This window comes from Vipera berus (assembly GCF_964194415.1).
Source record: "Vipera berus genome assembly, chromosome: W".
NCBI classification, from domain to species: Eukaryota; Metazoa; Chordata; class Lepidosauria; order Squamata; family Viperidae; genus Vipera; species Vipera berus.
In genome coordinates this window covers 75,440,182-75,466,000 of record NC_138210.1, presented here as the reverse complement: position 1 = coordinate 75,466,000, position 25,819 = coordinate 75,440,182, and the positions used below count along the sequence as shown (strand labels likewise).

At 49.3% G+C, this 25,819-nt stretch overlaps 1 protein-coding gene across 1 annotated transcript; it reads right to left on the bottom strand.

Moving 5' to 3' along the window:
* Window positions 1-1,591: 1,591 nt before the first annotated feature.
* Window positions 1,592-22,685, bottom strand: LOC308676741 (non-receptor tyrosine-protein kinase TNK1-like). The gene is made up of 14 exons (XM_081342758.1): window positions 22,569-22,685; window positions 16,016-16,198; window positions 14,811-14,884; window positions 11,840-12,034; window positions 10,776-10,928; window positions 9,939-10,207; window positions 9,158-9,284; window positions 7,122-7,268; window positions 6,086-6,180; window positions 5,416-5,622; window positions 4,366-4,442; window positions 3,911-4,260; window positions 2,706-2,801; window positions 1,592-2,317 (listed from the first exon to the last, which is right to left on the bottom strand). The coding sequence occupies exons 2-14, from the start codon at window positions 16,176-16,178 to the stop codon at window positions 2,195-2,197; spliced, it is 2,076 nt and encodes a 691-aa protein (XP_081198884.1). The 5' UTR covers window positions 16,179-16,198; window positions 22,569-22,685; the 3' UTR covers window positions 1,592-2,194.
* Between the last annotated feature and the right edge of the window lie 3,134 nt (window positions 22,686-25,819).

Below are 25,819 nucleotides of genomic sequence, written 5' to 3'. Positions count from 1 at the left end.
ACGATGAAGCTTCTGCGTCTCCAGGCCGAACCAAAGAGGAACGAATAAATATGTAGCATTTGCTCATTCCCCCCCACCCCCTTTGATGGATTGTTGATTTTATTGGCGTCATTAACAGCAGCTGTCAAACCTTAAAAAACAGCCCTCTACTTACCACAGAACTTACAACGGCATTGAAAAAAGTGACCTACGACCGCTTTTCACACTTAACGACCGTTGCAGCCTGATCAAAATTCAGATGCTCGGCCACTGACTCGTGTTTATGACCGTCGCGGCATCTCCCTGGGGGGTCATGTGATCCCCTCTTGCGACCTGCTGACAAGCACGGTCAGTGGGGGAAGCCAGATTCACTTAAGGACCGGGTGGCTAACATATCCCCTACAGTGATTCGCTCAACGACCGTGGCGAGGAAGGTCGTGAAATGGGGCAATATCACGGTGAGATGGACTCGCTGTTGGGTTTGGTGCTCGTTAACGGCCGCACTTAAGGTTTTGGGGCAGGGGTGGTGGTTAATGTTTGAGTGGGGTATCGTCTTGAGTCACAGCCCTGTGGGCGCTGCGATGGTCATAAGGGTGAGGAACAGTCGTAAGTCTTTTTTTCCCCAGTGCATCGTAAATTCAAGTGGTCATGAATGGTGGTGAGGACTTCCTGTAAAGCCAGGACACAAAACACCTGTCAGGACCCACCCCAAACCACGTCTTAGGAAGACAAAATTCTTGGAGTCAAATCTATTCCAAAAAGAATCTTTACTGTGACATGCTTGGTTGTAGGAAACGAGACAGGACTTAATATTATCCCACGAAGTAAACCCTTATATAGAGTTCCCGGTTTAACCCCCCTTAGCCCCATTTGGTCAGTCCCCCATCCTTTCTCTCATATCAAGGAACTTAGGGCCTTTCATGTTTATTGCTCTCTTCCGTGACAGAAGCCAGATGCTAGCCCCCCCCCTTTTGTTTCCCCAGTTCAAAAGGCTTCTCCTTTCCTTTGAAATGCCTAATACCGGTTCAATACACATCCATTCTCTTCTCTTCGGAAGATGGCAGAATCCATGGAATAATGTTTGAAACATTCCATTTATGAATATGATATAAATGGATTCTGACAACACCCTCGGAGTGGGTCTTCGTGTCGCCGCCTCTTCCTCTCTCTTCCCTTCCTCCTCTTCCTTTTCTTCCCTGTCCCCGCCTCCTTTTCCCTTCCCCTCCTCTTCCTCCCCCTCCCTGCCTCCTCTTCCCTTCCTTCTTTTCCCTGTCTCCTCCCCTCCCCCTCTTCCCTTCTCCGTTTCTGTGCCTCTTTGCTTCCCCTCCCTACTTCCTCCTCCCTCCTTTTCCCTCTCTTCCCCTCCCCTTCCCTACTTCCTCCTCCCTTCCTCCTTTTCCCTCTCCTTTCCTCCCCCTCTTCCCTTCCCCTCCCTACTTCCTCCTCCCTTCCTCCTTTTCCCTCTCCTTTCCTCCCCCTCTTCCCTTCCCTTCCCCTCCCTACTTCCTTTTCCCTTCCTCCTTTTCCCTGTCTCCTCCCCTCCCCCTCTTCCCTTCCCCTCATTACTTCCTCCTCCCTCCCTTTTTCCCTGTCCTCCCCCTCTCCCCTTCCTTCTCCTTTTCCGTGCCTCTTCCCTTCTCCCTGCCTCTTCTCTTCCTCACCTCTTCCTCCTCCACTTCCCCACTCCTCCCCTCCTCCAAAGACCCCCCCAGGAGCCACGCGCAGCTGTTCGCCTTTATTGCCCATATTTGGCCCATATTTACATAAGGAAAAGACAGCCGGGAAGGCCCTTCCCTCGCAGAGCCCCGCTTTCGCCCACTGCCGGCCGACCCCCGCCCGCCCGCCACTGAACGCGCATGGGCGTTTGGTGAGGGGGGGCTGTCTGGAGGACCCCCCCCCCAGATCGAGCGAAGGCAAAGCCAGCCGTGCTCATAAATAAGAAAGCCCGCAGATCCTTGGGGGGGAAAAACGCGACTTATAAAATAAGGGAGGGGGGTTCCGGGGCGCAGCCCAGCGGAGGTGTGCCTCCTCAAAGAGGACTAGGAGCTTGTGTCCCGAGGTTCAGAGCGGGGCAGGTTCAACCGGGCCGCTGGCTTCGGTGCCTCGTTGGCCAGAAGGGAGCTGGCCGGCTCGTCTTTGGGCCGCCCCTCCGCGCGGCCACCGGGCTGCTTTCCTGCCCAGGGGATCCCGGGACAGGCCCACCCCCGGCGCCTGCTCAGCTCCGGAGACCCCGGCTGAGCACGTAGCGGGAGGCCATGGCCAGGTTCCAGCGGTGCTTCTCCAGGACGCGCCGGCATTCCTCCCAGGAGAGGGAGCTCAGGTTGAAGAGCTGGTGGACCTGGGGGGGGGGAGGGAGGAAATGAAGGGAAGGGGGGCAGGAAGGAAGGGGGAAGGAGAGAAGGCAAAAGAGGGAGGAGAAGAGGGAAGGGAGGAAGGCGAGAGGGAGGGAGGGAGGAAGGGAAAGGGGACAGGAAGGAAAGGGGATGGAAGGAGAGAAGGCAAAAGAGGGAGGGAGGGAAATGGAGAGGGAAGAAGGAAAGGAAGAAAAAGGGAGGGATAAAAGCAAGAAAAGGAGGAAGAAGGGAAGGAAAGTAGGGAAGGGCGAAGGCGAGGAGGGAAGACGCAAGTCATGCCAGAGGCTCCCGGAAGCCCCTCCCTCTCCCGCTGCCCTCCCCATCCAGGAGGCACAGCTGCAAAACAGCTGGCCGCCCCACAGGGCTTCCCACCTTCAGCAGCTGGACCGTCTTGGGCACCTCCCAGCTGTTCATCCGCAGGGCCTCCAGGCACTCCTCCGTGGTCACCCCATGGACCCGCTCCTCCACCTGCGGGGGGGGGGGAGGGGAGGGGCAAACGGGCAGCCTCAGCCAAGGGGCCGCAGGGGGCCGACCCCCAACTCCCTCGCTTGGGGGGGCGGGGGCTCAAGAGAAGAAAGGGGCGCCGAGCCCTCCCCCTTCAAGGATTGGCTAGCCTTCCCGTGCCCAGCCCCTGCCGGTCTTTGGGACTACAATACCCATCTCCACCGGGAAGGGTTAAACAGAATTCACGAAGGCAGGGGGTTGGACTAGACGACCTCCCAGGTCCCTTCCAACATCATCATCACTATTATTATTATTATTATTATTATTATTATTATTATTATTATTATTATTATTATTATTATTATTATTATTATTATTATTATTATTATTATTATTATAGCAGAGAGGGTGTTTTGGAAATCAGAGATGGGCAGCAAATAAATTTAATAAGGAATAAATTTAATACAGGTAATCCTCGACTTAATGAGCACAATCTGAGCCCAGCTAAGTCAGACCGTCGTTAATCTGAGTTTTGCCCCATTTTATGACCTTTCTGCCACAGTTGTTAATTACTGCAGGCGCTGAGTCACACGGTTGTTAAGCGAATCGGGCTCCGCCCCGTGGACTTTACTTGCCAGAAGGTCGCAAAAGGGGATCACGTGACACACACACACCCCGGCATGCTGCGGCCATCGTAAATACGAGTCAGTTGCCGAGCGTCCGAACCCTGATCACGTGACCACAGGGAGGCTGCAACGGTCGTAAGTGTGAAAAACAGTCATAAGTCACTTTTTCCAGGGCGGCCAGAATGGTCACTAAACTGTTGTAAGTCGAGGATTTACCTGTAAAGAATTTTTCCAAGGGGTTTTCAGATCAGCTCTGGGAATATCTCCCTGTGGTCTCCTTTTCCTTTAAGGAGCTCCATTTCAAGCTCTTCCAATCCACCAGCGATCCCTTCCTTGACCCCTAACCCAGAGAAGGAGGGGAAGGAAACAACCTCCCCCTCCCCAGCAGCCCAGCCCAGATCCAGTTTGAGAGGACAAAGCCCGGATGGATGCCCTCAGGGTTCCCCCTCCACCACCACCCCGCTTTGAAACTAGACCCGGTGGGCCTCGCGGAAGGCGGTCTCTTACCTCCTTGATCTTCTTCTCGATCTCCCCCATGGTCAGCCTCGGCCCACTGGGCGGGGGTGGCCCCCCAGCGCCTTTGGGGCCTGGGCGGGCCCCCCGCTGCTCCTTCTCCTTGGCCCCCGCAGCCTCCGCCTTGGGCAGGGCCCAGGAAGGCAGGGCCGGGTTCGGGATGCGGGCCGCGGCCTTGGGGCTGCGGCTCTCCGGCTGAGGGGGGGACGACGGGAGGGGGGTGGGCAGGTCGCTGAACCGCCGCTGGGGGGTCCGGCTAGGCCCCTCCGTCCGGAACGGGGGGAACCTCGGCTTGTGACGCAGGATGGACCACTCGGAGATGGACTCCAGGCTTTTGGACAGGCCTGCAGGGGACAGCGGGGGGGGGAAGGTTTAATAAACCAGGTGGGGGAAGAGGGGCACAAGACCCTCCCCCAAAAAACACCCATTAAGGGGAGGGGGAGACTCACGCGCCAGTTGCAGCAGCTGCTTATTCTTGCTGGAATTCTGGGGACTGAGATTCCCCCCACGCACTTTTGGTTTCTTCCTAGGATGAAGAAGACGAAACACCCATGTTCCGCTTAGCGACGGCCTCGCCTCGCCCCCATTCCTTTAGTGTCTGTTCGAAGTTGCAACAGGCACGGGAAAAGTGAACTGATGACCGGTCCTCGTGCTTACGACCGTCACAGCCTCCCAAAGGTCACGGGATCAAAAATTTGGGCGCTCGCTTGGCAAACCGGCACGTATTTATGACGGTCGCAGCCTCCCACGGTCATTTTTGCGACCTTCCCGGCTGGCTTCCCACCAGGCTGCGGGATTCACTTAAGGACCGTACCACTCGCTGAACAACCGCCGTGATTTTCTTCACAGCTGCGGCAAGGCAGGGCGTGCAACGGAGCGAAATTCGCTTAAGAAATGTCTCGCTTAGCAACAGGCTCGTAAGTCGAGGACTGCCTACTTGGACCGTTGCTTCACCTGTCCTCAAGACGTGTGGACTTCAACTCCCAGAATTCCCCCTGCTGGCTTTGAAGTCCACACACCTTAACGTGCCCGAGGTTGAGGAAGGCAGGCCCAGAAAGACACCATCTGCAGACCTTGGGCTCAAATTTTAAGGGGGGTGTCTCCTTTTTCACATGCTCAGGAACCCCCCACACCCTTTCAGATATTCTCACCAGAAATTCCAGTTCCGATTGTGGCCGTAAGTTTGAGGACAATCTGTAATTCTTTTCGGGGCATGGAAATCAAACCGGGTGTCCCGGTTGGGTCCCTGATCCCACTGATGTGACTCCCCTGGGGTGGGGGTCCAGCTGCCCCCTCCCCTTTCCAGGCTCCTCTGCTTGCTGGGATGGCCTTGGCCCTACTTGCTGCAGCCTGGACAGAAAGGGCAGTACCACTGCCGACCACCAGGTGGCAGGACACGTACAAATACTGGGTATGGTCCTGCAGGGGTCCTAAGACACACCTTTTCAATGGGGTGTGTGTGTGTGTGTGACGCCCAACCCCTCCCCTCCAACACGTACTCCTCCTTGTGGTCCGGAGACCCCCACCCTCGCTCAGGGTCGATGTCCCCGTGACTCAGGTGAAGGAAGGAGCTTCGGATGGGGTGACTGATCCGCGTAGCTCCAACAGGGGGCGCCGCATCCTCAACTGCCGCCAGGACGGAAGACGGGAAGATGCCGACTTTGAGGGTCCGCTTGTTCTGCCCTCGCCAGGTGGACGATTCGGGGCTGGAGGGGCAAAAGAAAAGAGGGAAGTGGAGAATAAGAGGAATGTAGCCCACGGGGTCCCCCACTGGAGTTTTGGACTACAACTCCCATTGACTTAGGAAGCCAGGAAATGCTTGGGACAAAAGAAAATTGTCCTTGCAGCATCTCAAGGACAATGAAATAAATTTACGAGAAGCCTTAAGCGAGACTACATTGATGCTAGATGGATAAAGGTAAGCGGGGAAGGGGGTTGGCCTAGATGACCTCACGGAACCCCTGACCTCTTGTGACTGTAGGAACAGAGGCGAGGAGCGATCAGAAGAGAAGAACGGAAATCGGACATGGAGGACTAGAAACTTGCAAAGCAGGATGGAGCTGAAGAGATAGGCAGGCTGTGTGATTGGGAAGGGGGGTGGGGCGAGGGAGTGCAGACCCCTCCCCTCCCCTTCCCCACCCTGAAAGAGGTCCCAGCCTCTTCACTCACCCGCCTTCGATAATGGTGACCGGGTCGTTTGCTTCCACCCTTAGCCAGCCGGGCTCACCGAACGCACGAATGGCCTTCCTCTCCTTGGGACGCAGCTGGGTTAAAAAGACACACAGACACACACGTCTGAGGGGGTGTGGTTTTTTTTAAAAAAAAGTCAAGCGGGCAACATTCCCGTTGCTAAGCAAGGCAGTTGTTAAGTGAGTTTTGCCCCACTCTACGACTTCCTTGCCTAGTCACTGCGGTTGTTAAAGTGAGTCACACCGTTGTTAAGCGAATCCGGCTTCTCCATGGACTTCACTTGTCAGCAGGTCGCAAAAGGGGGGTCACGCGAACCCTAGACCCTGCAACCGTCGTAAATACGAGTCGGTTGCCGAGTGCCTGAATTTTGATGACGTGACCGTCGGGATGTTGCAACAGCCGTAAGAGCAAAACACAGTCCTAAGTCATTTTTTCCACTGCCGTTGTAACTTCAAACAGTCACTAAACGAATGGCTTTAAATCTGGGACTATGTGCGGACTTCAACTCCCAGAATCCCTAGCAGTGGCGGCAGCAACAAGCATAGCTGCTGGCTGGAGAATTCTGGGAGTTGAAGTCCACATATCTTCAGACCCTAAACCAAGGGTCTCTAAATTCCCTGCCTTCCGGATGTGTGGACTCCAGTTCCCAGAATCCCTAGCAGTGGCAGCAACAAGCATGGCTGCTGGCTAGGGAATTCTGGGAGTTGAAGTCCACATATCTTCAGACCCTAAAACAGGGCTCTTCAAACTCCCTGGCTTCCAGATGTGTGGACTTCAGTTCCCAGAATCCCTAGCAGTGGTAGCAAAATGGCTGCTGGCTGGGGAATTCTGGGAGTTGAAGTCCACAAGTCTTAAAGTGGCCACGTTGGGAGGCCCCTGCCCTAGACAGGCTGATGCCAGCCACCTGGCAGTCCCAACGTAACCAGACAGGAATCTAGATATTCCTGGACCAAAAAAGAGTCTTTTTTTCCCCTGACCCACCCCAGGTGTTGTGTGAACCCAGCCTTCCTCTGACCTCCTGCAACAGGTGGACAATTTCCCGGAATTTGGGCCGCTCTTCCGGGTTGTGGGCCCAGCACTTGAGCGCCAGGGCGTAGATGCCTCTGGGACAATCTTCCGTTTTTTCCAAGCGGCCTCCTTCTCGGTCGATTTTGATCATGATCTGGGGGGGGGGGGTCAGGAAGGAAAAATAAAGCATCCATTTCATGGTCAGGAGCACACAAGATCTACCAGAAGCTCAAAAGTCGCTTAACGGAAAAAAAAATAGCTATTTTGTGCTGTCTCTGCTATTTTTATAAATAACTTAAGGCAGCGAACATGCCTAATATTGCTTCCATCTCCTATTTTTTCCCCCCCAACACAACAACCCTGTGAGGTGAGCTGGGCTGAGAGAGGGACTAGGTCAAAGTCACCCAGCTGGCTTTCATGCTGTAGGTGCACTAGAACTCACCGTCTCCTAGTGATTGGCCCAATGTCATTCAGATGGATTTCATGCTTAAGGAGGGACTAGAACTCACCGTCTCCTGGTGATTGGCCCAAAGTCACCCAGTCACTTAGACAACTGAGGTGGGACTAGAACTCACCGTCTCCTGGCGATTGGCCCCAAATCACCCAGTCACTTAGACATCTAAGGTGGGACTAGAACTCACCGTCTCCTGGCGATTGGCCCAATGTCATTCAGATGGATTTCATGCTTAAGGAGGGACTAGAAATCACCATCTCCTGGCGATTGGCCCAAAGTCACCCAGTGACTTAGACATCTAAGGTGGGACTAGAACTCACGGTCTCCTGGTGATTGGCCCAAAGTCACCCAGTCACTTAGACAACTGAGGTGGGACTAGAACTCACCGTCTCCTGGCGATTGGCCCAAAGTCACCCAGTCACTTAGACATCTAAGGTGGGACTAGAACTCACCGTCTCCTGGCGATTGGCCCAATGTCATTCAGATGGATTTCATGCTTAAGGAGGGACTAGAAATCACCATCTCCTGGCGATTGGCCCAAAGTCACCCAGTGACTTAGACATCTAAGGTGGGACTAGAACTCACCGTCTCCTGGCGATTGGCCCAAAGTCACCCAGTCACTTAGACAACTGAGGTGGGACTAGAACTCACGGTCTCCTGGCGATTGGCCCAAAATCACCCAGTCACTTAGACATCTAAGGTGGGACTAGAACTCACCGTCTCCTGGCGATTGGCCCAAAGTCACCCAGTCACTTAGACAACTGAGGTGGGACTAGAACTCACGGTCTCCTGGCGATTGGCCCAAAATCACCCAGTCACTTAGACATCTAAGGTGGGACTAGAACTCACCGTCTCCTGGCGATTGGCCCAAAGTCACCCAGTCAGACATCTAAGGTGGGACTAGAACTCACCGTCTCCTGGCGATTGGCCCAAAGTCACCCAGTCAGACATCTAAGGTGGGACTAGAACTCACCGTCTCCTGGTGATTGGCCCAAAGTCACCCAGTCACTTAGACAACTGAGGTGGGACTAGAACTCCCCGTCTCCTGGTGATTGGCCCAAAGTCACCCAGTCACTTAGACATCTAAGGTGGGACTAGAACTCCCCGTCTCCTGGCGATTGGCCCAAAGTCACCCAGTCACTTAGACATCTAAGGTGGGACTAGAACTCACCGTCTCCTGGCGATTGGCCTAAAATCACCCAGCCGGCTTTCATATTTAAGGCAGGACTAGAACTCACCGTCTCCTGGTTTCTAACCTGACGCCTCAACCACTAGACCAAACTGCCTCTAGATGGCAGCCGTCATCAAACCCTTGCCCATTTTTGTGTCCGTTTTCGTGCATGGAGGGAAAAAAAAATCAAACAGGCGGGTGTTTTCTTTGCCCGGCCGCCATCTTGACTTTTTTGACCACCACCCCTGGCAAAGCAGCTCTGAACAGTTTCCGGCTGGCCAAGCCCTTACCCCCTTACCCGCCCCCCGCCCCCTCCAGGCCTCAGACTACACTTCCCATCATCCCCCAGACAGGCACCGGCTCTAACCACTGGCCCCTCCCCCGTGCCTGTTTGGAGGGCGCCCCCTCTGGGTCTCACCTGCCTGCCGCTCAAGCCCACCCAGGGCTCCTCGCAGTAGGAGAAGATCTCCCAGAGGGTCACCCCAAACATCCAGACGTCCGAGGCGCTGGTGAAGACGCCCAGGCGCAGGCTCTCAGGGGCGCACCTGGAGGGGCAACAAGGGGGGGTGTCGGTCACCTGGTCACCCGCAGCCCACCTGAGCTGGGGAATCAGAATAGAGCTGGAAGGGACCTTGGAGGTCATCTAGTCCAACCCCCTGCTTAACCAGGAGACCCTCTACCATTTCAGGAAAGCGGCTGTCCAATCAGGAAGGAAGGAAGAAAGCAGAATAACAGAATAAAATTTAACAGAAGAACAGGATTGAAAGGGATCCTGGAGGTCATCTAGTCTAGCCCCTGCTCAAGCAGGAGACCCTTTATCATTTCAGACAAGTGGCTGTCCAGGAAGGGAAGGGAAGGGAAGGGAAGGGAAGGGAAGGGAAGGGAAGGGAAGGGAAGGGAAGGGAAGGGAAGGGAGATAGCCGAATAACAGAGTTGGAAGGGTCCTTGGAGGTCTTCTAGTCCAGCCCCCCCCCCCCAGTCAATCAGAAGACCCTAGACCATTTCAGACAAGTCCAGCTGTCTGGCCTCTTCTGAAAAACCACATCTCACCCTGAAATCATGGCATGGTACGTTCCTTCATTCAGGTCTTGCCAGCACCCTGCAAGGCGCTAGTCCTCATGGCCGCTGAGGGCTCAGCAGCAGCCTGAGGAGATGGGAGAAGTGGGGGGTTAAACCCTCCTGGCCTTGGAGAGCCTTACCAGGCGAATGGGATGCGCCGGTGGGCGGACATGACATAGCGGTCACTCTTGCTGGACAGTGGGCGCATCAGGCCAAAGTCGCCAATTTTGGCGTGGTCCTCGGTGACCAGCAGGATGTTCCGGGCGGCCAGATCCCGGTGGACGAAGAGCTTGGACTCCAGGTAAGCCATGGCCCCGGCCACCTGGACGGCATAGCTCCAGAGCTGGTGCAGAGGGAAAGGCGGCTGGAGCCGGTCGTAGAGGGAGCCCAGCGTGGCCAACTCCGTTACCTGCCAACAGCAGATCTTCAAACATGGCCCTCTGATGACTTGTGGACTTCAACTCCCAGAATTCCCCAGCCAGCGTCCACAAGTCATCAAAGGGCCAAGTTCGAGAGGAAAGGGTTAACAGTGCCCCCCTCGACCCATCGCCCCGTCCTCTGAACCCCAAAATAACCCAGCAGGACGGGGGGGTGGGGAAATAAAATTAAACAGAATAAATGTGTTGAAAGGCAATCCTAGATGGTTTCCCCCCTGGGTGAGTTATACAGGTCGTGTGAACTCGGCGAGAGAGAATCTTTGCACCCGTCTTCTGGATGCCCGGCCCCTCCTGCTCTTCATAGCCCCTCCCCTTCCCAGGAAAAGTTTGGAAGGAGACTAATGGAATAACAAGAGGTGGAAGGGTCCCTGGAGGTCATCTAGTCCAACCTCCTGCTCGAGGAGAGCCTTACAGAATAACAGAGTTGGATGGGACCCTGGAGGTCATCTAGTCCAACCTCCTGCTCAAGGAGGAGACCCTAAACCTCCAGTGATGGAGCGTGCACAACTTCTGGAGGTGAGTCGTTGGGGTCCCCCTTACCATCTTGAGGGGCTGGGTGAGCACCACCCCATGGAGGCGGAGGAGATTGGGGTGATCCAGGCAGCACATGGCGTTGACCTCATTGAGGAAGTCAATCAGGGCCCCCGGATTGGAGGAGACGTCCGACCGCAGCGTCTTCACGGCCACCGGGATCTAGCAGAGGAAAGGAACGCAGCTGCTGCCTAACAAGGCACAATGCTCCCTCTAGACAGTCCTTGAATTGCGACAGTTTCACTTAGTGACGTCAAGTGAATCTCGCTTCCCTATTGAGTTCGCTTCCCAAAAGTTCGCAAAAGGGGATCCGCCTGAACCTTGGAACACTGCAACCATCGTAAATACGAGTCAGTTGCCAAGCATCCAAATTCTGATCACGTGGCCACGAGGAGGCTGCCACGGTCGTAAGTGTGGAAAACGGTCATAAGTCAGATTTTTAGTAATTTCAAACGGTCAATAAACAGATTGTTGTACGCTGAGGACTACCTACATCAGGGGTCTTGAAACTTGGCCCTTTTATGGACTTCAACTCCCAGAATTCCTCGGTGTGAGGGATCCCTTTAGGACTTGTGGACTTCAACTCCCAGAATTCCTCAGCCGGCATGAGGGAACTATGACCCTTTGATGACTTGTGGACTTCAACTCCCAGAATTCCTCAGCCAGGCATGCTGGCTGAGGAATTCTGGGAATTGAAGTCCACAAGTCATCAAAGGGCCAAGTTTGAAGAGCCCTGGATTAAAGACTCACGCTCAATTTTACAACATTTTTTGATACAGCTGGGGTCACAGGATGCTGCGACTGTCGTAAAAACACGCTGCTTGCCAAGCGCCTGAATCTTGATTCCGTAACTGTGGGGATGCTGCAAGCGTCGTAAGAGTGAGGACCAGTCGTAAGCCAATTTTTTTTGGACATGGTAACTTGGAACATTCGCTAAACAGACTGCCTCTTTGTCAATTGCTGGCTGAACCAAGTTGCGTTCTAAGGACCTGGGCGCCTAGTTTGGCCAGGCGCAGGTAAAGCCAGGGTCCCTTTTGCCGAGCAGCAGGCAGGCCCACGGGCCAGGCGCTTACCAAGGCGCCCCCCGGCGCGTGCCACTCGGCGCGATGCACCACCCCGAAGCATCCGTCGCCCAGCCGCTCGCACATGTGGAGGTCCCACTCGCCAATCAGGCACTTGAGGGAGGCGTCCGTGTCCAGGCGGGGAGGAGCCAGGGGCTGGGGGCTGGGGGTCTCTTCGTTTTCTGGGATTCGTCCCCCTGTGAACATCTGGTGGGGCAAAAAAGAGAAAGGAACACACGGTGGCACTGGTGCCCGTCGCGGTGGCACGAAGCGCTAAACCGGAGTGAAGTTCAGATTTGGTAGACAAAGTAAATTCAGACTTAACTCGGGGTTTCCACGGCCTCCACCCTCCACTCGTCCGTAAGGTGGAGAAATGGGCCAAACCCAAACATCTGGCTGACTCTGCCGGGACCCATAGTAGCAGTGACAGGCACCTTGGGGGCAATCCCAAAACATCTGGAGCACCACTTGAATACCGACGGCATTGGCAAAATCCCCAGCGGTCAATTGCGAAAAGATTGTAAACCGCCCAGAGTTCTCTTGTGATCAGATGGGGCAGGGTGGGGCAATACATTTTACAAACAAATAAATAAATGATAGATAAATAGATGCATGAGAGAGAGAGAGAGAGAGAGAGAGAGAGAGAGAGAGAGAGAGAGAGAGAGAGAGAGATGCATGATAGAGATAAAACATGATAGATCATGATAGATATGATAGATAAATACATAATAGATGCATGATATAGTTACATGATAGACACATGATAGATAAATGAGATAGATAAATACATGATAGATAGAAAGATATACTAGATAGATAGATAGATAGATAGATAGATAGATAGATAGATAGATAGATAGATAGATAGGAGAGATATAGATAGATACATGATAGATAGATACATAGATAAATACATGATAGATAGATACATGATAGATAAATGATAGATATACATAGATAAATACATGATATACATGATAGATAGATAGATAGATACATGATAGATATAGATAAATACATGATAGATAGATAGATACATAGATAGATACATAGATAAATACATGATAGATACATGATAGATCATAGATAAATGATATAGATAGATAGATGATAGATAGGTAAATACATGAGATAGATGATAGATAAATACATGATATAGATAGATAAATACATGATAGATAGATAGATACATGATAGATATAGATAAATACATGATAGATAGATACATAGATAGATACATAGATAAATACATGATAGATAGATACATGATAGATCATAGATAAATGATATAGATAGATAGATGATAGATAGATAGATAAATACATGAGAGATAGATGATAAATACATGATATAGATAAATACATGAGAGATAGATAGATAGATAGATAGATAGATAGATAGATAGATAGATAGATAGATAGATAGATAGATAGATAGATAGATAGCAGCTTGACTTGGAATAGCTGACATCCTTTATCCCCCAATCAAACAACCACATTTGCCTATTTCAGGTCCTTGGGAAGGACTCAAGAGGCAGACAAAAATGCCAAATCCAACCTAAACATCTGGCTCAACATGCAACAAATCATAGTCGTGATAAGCGCCGTAGATGCAATCCCAAAACATCTGGAGCACCCCTTGATCACCATCGGCATTGACCAAATCCCCCATCGGTGAATTGCAAAAGGCAGCTTTGCTTGGAAGAACTGATGTCCTCCGGGGAGGCCTTCAACCCCATCGAAAAACATCTGTCCAGCCCAGATCCTCAGGAAGTGGATAAACGGGCCAAATCCAGCCTCAACATCTGGCTGACTTCGCAACCAACTATTCTGTAGTAATAATAGAGCCCTCTTTCTAGAATGATAGCTTTTCTCCAACAAACAGCCACGTCTGCCTATCTTAGGTGTTTGGGAAGGACTCGAACAGTGGATGAAAAGGCCAGCCTGAACATCTGGCTGGCCAGGCAAGAAGCAGCAATAACCACAAAAAAACAATAGTACGCAAAATTTAATAAGCACGTTCCAAACATCCTCCTGAGCTGCAGTCAGGAAGGACAACCTGGGCGAATCTCGACAGGTTTTGATGCCTTGCAGGGGCAACCAAAGACGGTTCGCGCAAGAGATGGTTGAAGCCAACGAAGAGAACGCCCCGGTTCTGTTTGCCGACAGCATCGGCGGACACGGCAAAGACAGGAGCTCGCAGGCAAATGACAGTTTATACAGGATTTGAGTCACTCGCTGTGGCCGATTGCACAATTGGCGTCACCTGAACAACATTGTGATGGGGGTAGGGTGGGGTGGGGTCCTCAGGGATAGCTGAGCTGGGTGGCTTCCTTGCAGATGTTTCGTGACCCAACTAAGAAACGTCATCCGTGCTAGGAAGAAAGGGAGATGCATTTCCAGCACGGAGGATGTTCCCTCCTTGGGTCAGGAAATGTCTGCAAGAAAACAGCCAAGCTCAGAGGGCACTGGGGACCCCTCACTCCTTTTCTCCTCCTCCTCCTCCTCCTCCTCCTCCTCCTCCTCTTCCCACACTCCCTTCTAGCACTGATGATGTTCCCTAGCTGGATCATGAAATGTCTGCAAGAAAACCACAAAGCTCAGAAATCACCAAGGACCCCATAGTCTTCCTCCTCCTCCTCCTCCTCCTCCTCCTCCTCCTCCTCCTCCTCCTCCTCCTCTCCGCAACCCCCCCCTCCCTTCTATCACTGATGACGTTCCCTAGTTGGGTCACAAAAGGTCTGCAAAGAAACCCCCCCAGGACCCCCCCAGTTCAGCCCTGAGCTACAAAGACTCTCTTCTATTGGCAAGCGGTGGCATCGCTTCCCCGCCTCCGCAATAAATCACACACACCCCGTCTTTCGCTTCCCCAAATCTGCACCAGGTCAAAACAGCCGGATACCCACGGCTTGCTGCTAAGAGATGCCAGGGCGAGTGTGAAGCCAACCAGGTGTGTCCCTTCGAGGGAGGCTCCGGGCACCCACCTTATAGACCCAGGACTTGGGACGCTGGCTTTGACCCTTCCGGCGTTTCAAGGCCTCTTCCAGCCGCCGCTGACCTGTAAGACAAAGCTTCAAGCGGTGGGACGATTCCTTGGTCCGAGAAAACCAAACTCGCGCCCAAATGAAGGTTGCCGGCAAAACAGGCGACCTGATAAGGGGCTTTGTGATCTCCTGGAGATGGTCCCAACATAAGTTCCTTTCTATATGTCGGGGGTCTCCAACCTCGGTAACCTGAAGACTTGTGGACTACAATTCCCAGAATTCCTCCGCCAGCCATTTCCCCCCCCCCACACACACACACTTTGCTGAAGTCAAGATATATTACATCTATCGCATTCCCACCATCTATTAAGAAAGTTACTTTATCGGGGGGGGGGGGGGAAGCGATAAGGTAGTCTATTTACATTCCTTCTTGTCGTATCCATGCTGAATCCTGGCAAATCTTTGCTGGGTGGGGAATTCTGGGAGTTGAAGTCCACAAGTCTTAAAGTTAGCAAGGTTGGCGAAAAAGTAAATGAAGGGGGGGGGGGAAATGCTGTTTTTATCCACCGGCTAGCGGTTCTTGGAAAGGGGAGATTTTTATATCTGATTTCAATAGAGTTACGTCCCTTTTGAAGCCCCGTTTCATCCTCCTTGTATACCAGGCACCCTCCCTGGCTTTTCCCCCTCTGGTGCTCATGAGGACTAGAAACTTTGGGAGTCTTGCGAGAGATGGCACCTCTGAGCAGACTCCTCCGTGCCAGGGGCCCTCAACTTGCAACTGTTTAGCGACCGTTCAGTTACAGCTGCCCTGAAAAAGCTGATTTATGACTGCTTTTCACATGACAGCAGCCCCCGTGACCAAAATTTGGGCTATTGAGCAGCTGCCGCATGTTTATGACAGTCACGGTGTCCCCGGGGTCACGTGATCCCCTTCTGACAAGCGGATTCACGGAACAACAGCAAAAAAAAAGTCATAAAACACACTTAACAACCATCTTGCTTAGCAACAGGAAGTATGGTCCTAAATCCGAGGATTACCTGTGTATCTATTTTAAACAGGCACGTGTCCATTTTTTTTAACCCCTATTCCCTCCTCCTTTCATACTGCACGCCCTCCCCACCTTTTTTCCGTGCACCTCATGAGGACTAGAAGCTTGCCAAGTCTTACGAGAGGGGGCATCTCTGAGCAGGACCCCTGGCCTCACCTGGGCGCCCCAGGCCGATGCGGTCCAGGTCGAGGGGCTTTACGTAGTCGAAGTGGCTCGGACGGGTGACGTGGAGCTCATCTCGGATCCTGGTGTAAAACTGCTCCAGCTGAATTTCGCTCAGCAGCTGCAGGAGCCATTCGGTGCCGTCGTCTGGCGCCATCGGGGTGGGGTGGGGGGCCCCTATGGGGTGCAGGAGTAGACAAACCTCAGATTGGTGCAAAAAGCACAAGCCACTTTCACAGGGGGGGCGGGCTGCTGTGAAACCAGTCAAGGTTTTTGCCCAGTTCAGGTTCAATGATCAGCGGAAAGATTTTTGTCAATTCCAGACTTCTCCTGCTAGGCGTGCAGCTTGGCTTACTGGCTAGAGCGAGCTTTTCCTGAGAGGATCTGTGTCCTGCCCACAGGTTCCAGAAGAAAAAAAAAAGATTGTTATTTTCTCTTCTGTTTTGCAAATACACTAAGAGTTTCTGTACCAGACAAATTCCTTCTGTGGCTAATGACGCTTGGCTAAATAAAGTATTCTATTCTTTTATTATTCTATTCTATTCTATTCTATTCTATTCTATTCTATTCTATTCTATTCTATTCTATTCTATTCTATTCTATTCTATTCTGTATTTTATTATTCTATTCTATTCTATTCTATTCTATTCTATTCTATTCTATCCTATCCTATCCTATCCTATCCTATCCTATCCTATTCTATTCTGTATATTATTATTCTATTCTATTCTATTCTATTCTATTCTATTCTATTCTATTCTATTCTATTCTATTCTATTCTATTCTATTCTATTCTATTCTGTATATTATTATTCTATTCTATCCTATTCTATTCTGTATATTATTATTCTATTCTATTCTATTCTATTCTATTCTATTCTATTCTATTCTATTCTATTCTATTCTATTCTATTCTATTCTATTCTATTCTATTCTATTCTATTCTATTCTATTCTATTCTATTCTGTATTATATTTCCCATCACCATGCCTTTGTTAGAAACTTGCCATATATTTGCCCTAATTTGAAAAATTTTCTAGAGGGTGTTGTTTTTTATTTTAACTCCAGGAAACCACTCTGTAATCGCCGGAGTCCGAGTCTAAGGTTCTAAGTTTAAGAACTAAATAAAGAGATGTGATTATCCCCTCTAGATAACGATGACCAGTGGAAATGTCCATGCAAAAGGGGTTGCTGGAGGACGGACGTCAGAGGGGCAGGGGGGATCAAAATGTAAAAAAAAAAAATTAAGAAGAAACTGGACAGCCATTGGTCTGAAATGCTATAGGGTTTCCTGCCTGAGCAGGGGGTTGGACTAGATGACCTCCAAGATCCCGTCCAACTCTGTTATTTTGTTACAAAGGGGACAGGGGCTCCGAGGGGGATGATGATGATGATGATGATGATGATGATGATGATGATGACGACAACAACAACAATAATAATAATAAAGTTCGAAGGGACTTTGGAGGTCATCTAGTCCAACCCCCTGCTCAGGCAGGAAACCCTGGCCTATACCATTCCGGACAAATGTTTGTCAAATCTCTTCTTAAAGAAACCTCCAGCTATGGGGCACCCACAACTTCTTGAGGCAAGTTGTTCCACTGGTTAATTGTTCTCTGTCTGGAAATTGTTAACTGTCAGGAAATTCCTCCTTAATTCCAGGTTGCTTCTCTCTTTGCTTAGTTTCCACCCGTTGCTTCTTGTCCTGCCTTCGGGCGCTTTGGAGAATAGCTTGGCTCCCTCGTCTTTGGGGCAGCCCCCCAAATTTTGGAAGACTGCTATCCTGTCTCCCCTGATCCTTCTCTTCATTAAACTGGGCATCCCCGATTCCGGTAACCGTTCCTTGTATGTTGTAGCCTCCAGTCCCCTGATCATCTTTGTTGCTCTTCTCAGCCCTCTTTCCAGAGTCTTCACATCTAATATGGTATTTAGTATATATATATATATATATATATATATATATATATATATATATATATATATATATATATATATATATATATATATATATATATATATATATATATATATATATATATATATATATATATATATATATATATATATATATATATATATATATATATATATATATATATATATATATATATATATATAATTTAGTATATATATATAATTTCCCCTCATCTCCCTGCACGGGCACCCCCACCCCAGTGAGGTCTTCCCAGCCTGATGCAAACACGGACCAGGGTCATCTGATCCTACGGACACCAAACTGACCAGGCCTCGTTGTGGGTTCGATTGGGGGACGGGGGGGGGTGTTCCTCTGACTCACCTGACAGAGGAGCAGGGGAAGGGTCTGCTTGGGGGCGGGGGGGGGGTTGCTAGGCCCACCCTATGAGTCCCTGGAAGAAAAACAACCCAGCACCTGGCTCTGGGGAGGGGGGAGGAGGGGCTGACCCCCCCCTCTCTCCAAAGGGCTGGGCGCTGGCTAGAAAAAAAAACCCGCTCTCTCCTTCCAAGGTTGAGTATGGCAGGAATGAAGAGTGGGGGGGCTGCCCCCAGATGGGGGAGGGTCTGTCTCCTGATGGCCCTGATGGCCCTGGCCTGTGGCAGGGGTCCTCAACCCGAGCCTCCGAGAGAGGGGGGGGACAACTGAGCAGGGGGTTGGACTAGATGACCTCCAAGGAGCCTTCCAACTTTATTATTATTATTATTATTATTATTATTATTATTATTATTATTATTATTATTATTATTATTATTATTATTATTATTATTATTATTATTTATTAGACTTGGTTGGGCGTTCTTTGCCAAGTGGGCATCTGCCCCCCCTCCGTGCAAAGGCTGCCCTCTCCCAATCCTCTGCCCTGCCCCCACCCTTTCCGGAAACTGCCAGAGAAAGGGGAGGCATTAGCAGGCTGCTAATGGGGCTCTTTCACAGGGCCCCTGCAGGTTTTGCAAATGAAAAGGACATTAATCCCTCTAAATGTTTTTAACACACACACACACACACACACAAAAGCACCCCAGCAGGGGATGATTTTGCTCTGCAGGAGAGGCCAATAATAATAATAATAAAGTTGGAAGGGACCTTGGAGGTCATCTAGTCCAGCCCCCTGCTCAGGCAGGAAACCCTATACCATTTCGGACAAATGGCTGTCCAGTCTCTTCTTAAAATCTTCCAGTGTTGGAGAAGGGAGGGAGGGAGGGAGGAAGGAAGGATAGATAACAGAATAACAGTTGGAATGGAGGTCATCTAGTCCAGCCCCCTGCTCAGTCAGGAAACCCTATTCCATTTCGGACAAATGACTGTCCAGTGTCTTCTTAAAAACTTCCAGTGTTGGAGCATTCACCGCTTCTGGAGGCAGGTGGTTCCACTGGTTAATTGTCCTCACTGTCAAGAAGTTTCTCCTTAGTTCCAGGTTGCTTCTCTCCTTAATTAGTTTCCATCTGTTGCTTCTTGTCCTGCCTGTGGGTGCTTTGGGGAAGAGCTTGGCTCCCTCTTCTTTGGGGCAGCCCCTGAGATACTGGAAGACTGCTATCATGTCACCCCTCGTCCTTCTCTTCATTAGACACACCCAATTCCAGCAACTGCTCCTTATATCTTTTAGCCTCCAGTCCCCTGATCCTCTTTGTTGCTCTTCTCTGCACTCTTTCCAGAGTCTCAACCTCTTTTTTTACAACGTGGTGACCAAAACTGGATGCCGTATTCCAAGTGTGGCCTTACCAAGGCCTTGTAAAGTGGTATTAAAATTTCACGTGATCCTGATTCTATCCCTCTGTTAATGCAGCCTAGCACTGCGTTGGCTTTTTTGGCAGCTGCCGCACACGGCTGGCTCATTGTAAGTCATGCCAGCCACTCTGGATCCCAGGGTTTTTCATTTATTTCCTGTAATCCATGTCATGGAATCAGAGTAGGGGGTCCCTCGAGAACATCTAGTCCAACCCCTTGTTCGTGCAAGATCTACTAAGGATCAAGGACTTCAACTCCCAGAATTGGAGCTATTTATATTCTCTTCTAGCGGCTCTTCCCAGAATTCCCCAACCAGCACGATTTAAGAGGGATGGACTTCCCCTCCCAGAATTCCCCAGCCAACTCTCTGTCACGAGAATTAGGGTTCAAAGGTCAATTGTAAACTCAATTCTCCCGCTGATTTGACTCATTTAGTTTATTTATTGATCAGAATTACTCCCTGGCAGAAGTAGTGCACAAATAAAGCATTAGAACCACACAAACTGGGTATAAAACTTTTAAAATAGAGGCAAGCAGAATTAAAGTTTTGTCACGGAAAAGCGAATTTATGCCGCCGTGGAGTGTCAGAAACATCAAAAGAAACTTGATACAGGTAGTCCTCACATTTACGGCCGCCCATTTAGTGGCCGAAGGTGTCACAGCACTGAAGAAAGCGACTTACAGCCAGTTCCTCCCATTTACAACCAGCAGAGTTTTCCTCAATTCACGGGATCAAAATTCAGACACTCGGCAACTGACTCGTACTTATGACGGTTGCAGTGTCCAGGGGTCAGGTGATCCCCCTAGCGACCTTCCCGGGGGGGCTTCTGACAAACAAGATCCCATGACCCCAGCACGTTGCAACCGTCATAAATACGAGTCAGATGTCAATACGATTCAGATCGAACTTCGATCGATTAAGCATGGGGATGCTGCAATGGTCATTAAGCGTGAAAAGCCGAGCAAAAGTCCATTTTTTTCAATGCTGTTACAACTTCGCTTGTAAGTCACCTTGACCTGTAGATTTTTTATGGGGGGGGCTTCAAAGAGACCTCCGACCTCTTCAACGGCTAATAAAAACAAATCTCCAGAAAGACATGATTTAGAATTAAGATAGCACTCCCCCCCCCCTTTTTTTTCTGATACGGGAAATGTGAAGATAAAAGGAGGATTGATTTGAATAAAAAATTGTAGCTCTATAAATAATGACTGATGAAGATATTTCAAATGCCGATGGGAAATCAAACCTTAACAAGAGCACGAAAAAAAACAGGATATTGATGAATGAATTGACATTATGGATTTATGAATTGATGTATTGTTATTTGTATGATATTAACGGATATCCTTCCGTTATGTATTCAAGATGGACAGTGATTAATATTTATATGGTACTCATATGTAAGGATGTAGGTCTATACAGTACATATGTTGTATGTAGCAAGTTTAAATGTGTGTTATGTATGTGTACACTTTGAGAGCAAGCAGCTAAATTTAATTTTTAAATTTGTGCCATTGTGCCCACAGTAAAAAAATGACAATAAACGTTATCTATCTATCTATCTATCTATCTATCTATCTATCTATCTATCTGTCTGTCTGTCTGTCTGTCTGTCTGTCTGTCTATCTATCTATCTGTCTGTCTATCTGTCTATCTATCTATCAATCATCTATCTGTTACGTATGTGTACAATTTTGAGAGCAAGCAACTAAATTTCATTTTTAATGTGTGCCGTCGTGCCCACAGGAAAAAAATGACAATAAAGGTTATCTAATCTAATGTTAGCAAAATATGATGCTTATATTTAACTCTGTTAACAGTAGCAAAAATTCTAATGGTGTTATGCGGGGAAAATGGAAAAAAATATAGAGAAGAAAGGGGGATCAGAGAAAAAAAATACTCTCTTGTGTACTATTGAACAGATTTATAGTGAAGAAGTTAATGTTAAATATTTGAATCCAGACAACAGGTTGTTTACTAAGCACTAAAGATTGCAATTTTAAAAAATTAATAAAACTTTTATTTTTTTAAAAAAAAAACCAACAAATCTCCAGGACCAAGCGGTTTCAAAATCCTGTTTTGGGCAAGTCTCCAACGGATTGGCCTCGGTTGTCCCCCTCTGTGAAACGGGCACAAGCCACAGCCCGGAATGCTTTGCACGGGAGACACAACGTCCAAAGGCACAGAGAAACACAAATATTAAAAATCCAGTACAGTGCAAATTAGAGGAGTGTGTGTTGGCGTGTGTGTGTGTGTGTCACAAAAACGTAATGTAAAACTCCAAAGGCGTCTTATAGCTTGTGGAGATGGCACGGGGCCAAGACCAGAGTCACCCACGGAAGAACCTAGAGGTGGTGGTGGTGGGGGGGAGAAATGTTTATATTTGCGACGCCCTGCCCTGCAAAACAGAAATCTGGGCCTTTATTTTGCCCTTAATTGCTACCTGCCTGTCCAGGTGAGCCAAACTCAAAAAAGCCTGGGAAAAGGGGTCCCAGGTGGTGGCAAAGGAGGTGGGGGGGGAGGGGTTGTGAGTGGGGGGAGGCAGAGGGGAAGGGAAAGTGGGCAGAATTGCTGGCCAAAAGGCCAGTGCAAAATCAGAAGCCGCAGTGGGCAGATTAATTTGTTAATTAAGAAATTAAGTGATCAAATGGAGGAAGGAAGGAAGGAAGGAAGGAAGGAAGGAAGGAAGGAAGGAAGGAAGGAAGGAAGGAAGGAAGGACACCTGGCTGGAGAAAGCGGGAAAGGAACTTCTTCGGAAGTTTGGGGGGATCTCTCTGCCCCCCCCTACTTCCCGAGTCTCTGCGCGCACACACAGACACACAGACACACAGAGAACCCTCGCTCACCTGCGCGCAGCGATCCGCGGAGACTTTCGCCTCGTCTGTTGTGGCAGCCGACCCCGGTTCCTTTTCTTCTCTCTCTCTCTCTCTCTCTCTCTCTCTCTCTCTCTCTCTCTCTCTCTCTCTCTCTCTTTCTTTCTTTCTTTCCTTCCTTCCTTCTTTCCTGCCTTCCTGGACGGGCGGCCAAGGAAGGCGGGCGGCTGCGCTGGCTCTTCCCACGCCTCCCCCGCGGCTCACCTGGCCGCCAGGTGGGAGGAGGCGGGGGCGGGGTTGGGCCGGGGCAGCTGCCGCCGCCGCCGCTGCCCGGAGCCGGCGGGACTTCCCACCTGCGTGGCGCTCGCGTGGGCGGGACGGGCAGGTAAGGCGCCACGCAGGTGGGAAGTCCCGCTGGTTGCCAACCACGGGGGGGGGTCTCCCGTGGCCCCGGACCTGCCTCGGTGTGCGTGCGTGTTTGTTTTTTCTTTGTGCGTGTGTTTTTGTGTGCCCGTGTTTTTTTTGTCTTTCTGGGAGGAGGACCTCCTGAGAGGCGGGAGGAACGCAGAGGGGTGCACGCCGGGATGGCGCTGCGCGGGTCTGGGGTCGGCAGAAACTGGGCGGAGAGGATGCGGGAGGAGGCTTGGTGGGCGCCGGAGGGGTGGGAACCCACGGAGGAGCGAGAACGTAGGGAAGGAGAAGGCTGGTGCAGAAGGGCGAAGGAGGGGGAAGGAGACGGGGGGGGGCCTTGCCCCTCTGCAGGGTGTCAGGATGTGGGGCTTCTTCTGCCTAAGCAGGGGGTTGGACTAGAAGACCTCTAAGATCCCTTCCACCTTCGCTTCTCCTATCCTACCATACACTATATTCTATTCTATTCTATTCTATTCTATTCTATTCTATTCTATTCTATTCTATTCTATTCTATTCTATTCTATTCTATTCTATTCTATTCTATTCTATTCTATTCTATTCTATTCTATTCTATTCTTCTATTTCTATTCTTATTTCTATTCTATTCTATTCTATTCTATTCTATTCTATTCTATTCTATTCTTCTATTTCTATTCTTATTTCTATTCTATTCTATTCTATTCTATTCTATTCTATTCTATTCTATTCTATTCTATTCTATTCTATTCTATTATTCTATTTCTATTCTTATTTCTATTCTATTCTATTCTATTCTATTATTCTATTTCTATTCTATTCTATTCTATTCTATTCTATTCTATTCTATTCTATTCTATTCTATTCTATTCTATTCTATTCTATTCTATTCTATTCTATATCCATATCCATATCCATATCCATCTATTGTTGTAAGTGTGAAAAACAGTCATCCCTTCTTTCAGTGCCGGCATAACTCTGAACAGTCACTAAATGAACTTTGTAAATCAAGGACTACCTCTATTTTATTTTATTATTTTGTTTGTTAAGCTTTTATGATGCCCACCTTCTCTACGAGGCGATTCTGGACGACTTACCAAGTTACAAAACAAGGGAAAAGCACTAAAAAAATTAAAAGAACTACCCAGGTTAGAATACGGTATAAAAGATTAAACAATGGCCAGTTTAATATCCAGCTGCCTTTTCCCAAATGAAAACCACTTTTGATTAAAACAACAACCACAACACACTTTTTAAAATGCACACACATGCCTGTTTGCGTAAACAAAGCTGGCTCTCTCCGCGGAGCCAGTTAGATTCTTGCACAGCCAGGCTCCACGTCTCCGCCCTATTGCACGCTTGCGGCTGGCGTGCCAAGGGGCACACAGAGGACTAGAATCTTTGTGCCCCCTTCTAGTTCCTTCCAGCATCTGAATGGACCCGAAACCTACAAGCAAAATAGGGAAAAAATGTGACCAGTTTTCAGTGACCTGTCTGAGGGCGATTCTTGCTTCAAGTACGTCGAACGTGCCACATGCAAGCTGTCGGCAAGCCGCTGGCCTTCCGGCATTTCCCAGAATCCCCCACTTGGTGCTGGCTCAGAATTGTGGGAAATTAATGCCAACACCCTGGGGTTGAGGGAGGATGCTGAGGTGAGTCACGAGCCGCAGAACCCCTTTAGGCTGCATTCAGACGTGTTGACCCTTAAACCCAGTGACGATCAGTTACGAACTAGCCATCCTGAAGTTTAAGATGGGTGGACTTCAGCTCCCAGGATTCCCCAGCCAGCAAGGCTTTCCCAGAATTCCGCCTGGAAAGGGCAAGAACAAAGGTGGCTGGACAAGAAGAAAGAAGAGACTGGACAGCCATTTGTCTGAAATGGTCTAGGGCTTCCTGCCTGGGCGGGGGGTTGGACTAGATGACCTCTAAGGTCCCTTCCAACTTTTTTATGATTATTATATGCCTTTGGCCTATAATTAACCAGTGGAACAACTTGCCTCAAGAAGTTGTGGGTGCTCCATCACTGGAGGTTTTTTAAGAAGAGATTGGACAAACATTTGTCCAGAATGGTATAGGCCAGGGTTTCCTGCCTGAGCAGGGGGTTGGACTAGATGACCTCCAAGGTCCCTTCCAACTTTCTTCTTCTTCTTCTTCTTCTTCTTCTTCTTCTTCTTCTTCTTCTTCTTCTTCTTCTTCTTCTTCTTCTTCTTCTTCTTCTTCTTCTTCTTCTTCTTCTTCTTCTTCTTCTTCTTCTTCTTCTTCTTCTTCTTCTTCTTCTTCTTCTTCTTCTTCTTCTTCTTCTTTCTTCTTCTTCATCATCATCATCATCATCATCATCATCATCATCATCATCATTATTATTATTATTATTATTATTATTATTATTATTATTATTATTATTATTATTATTATTATTATTATTATTCCTTTATGGAATTTTTTGGAGGGGTAACTTTCTTAATAGACGGTGGGAATGCGGTCAACATAATATACCTTGACTTCAGCAAAGTGGAGAAAAAGAGCTTATCAAGGTTGGACAGCCCTGCTATCGATGCTAATTAGGCAGGACCGTCTGGGTCTCCTGGTCTGTGGCAGCTGTGGCAAGCCACAATGACATCACTAGGATGACACCGCAGGAATTCTGGGAGTTGAAGTCCCTCCACCTTAAACTTAAGGTTTCGATAGCTGGGTTCACCAAAGGCTTGGGCTACATTCACACAACCGGGCGAGGTGCAAGCTGGCCAGCTTGGTTTGAGCTAAAGCAATCTTTTTCAGAGTTGACCAGCTGAAAAACGGCTGGGCTTCAACACCCAGCATGTTGGCTGGGGAATTCTGGGAAGTCCCCTGTCCAAGCGGCCATGTTTGGAAAAGACTGACCTTTTTGTGCGTTGCTTTGG

Excerpts from the sequence above, each read along its gene's own strand:
- LOC308676741 (XM_081342758.1), bottom strand. The coding sequence starts at position 16,178 with ATGGCGCCAGACGACGGCACCGAATGGCTCCTGCAGCTGCTGAGCGAA. Across the intron at positions 14,885-16,015 it reads CATCGGCCTGGGGCGCCCAG|GTCAGCGGCGGCTGGAAGAG; the intron begins GTGAGGCCAGGG and ends TTTGTCTTACAG. Across the intron at positions 10,929-11,839 it reads ACGCGCCGGGGGGCGCCTTG|ATCCCGGTGGCCGTGAAGAC; the intron begins GTAAGCGCCTGG and ends TTCCTCTGCTAG.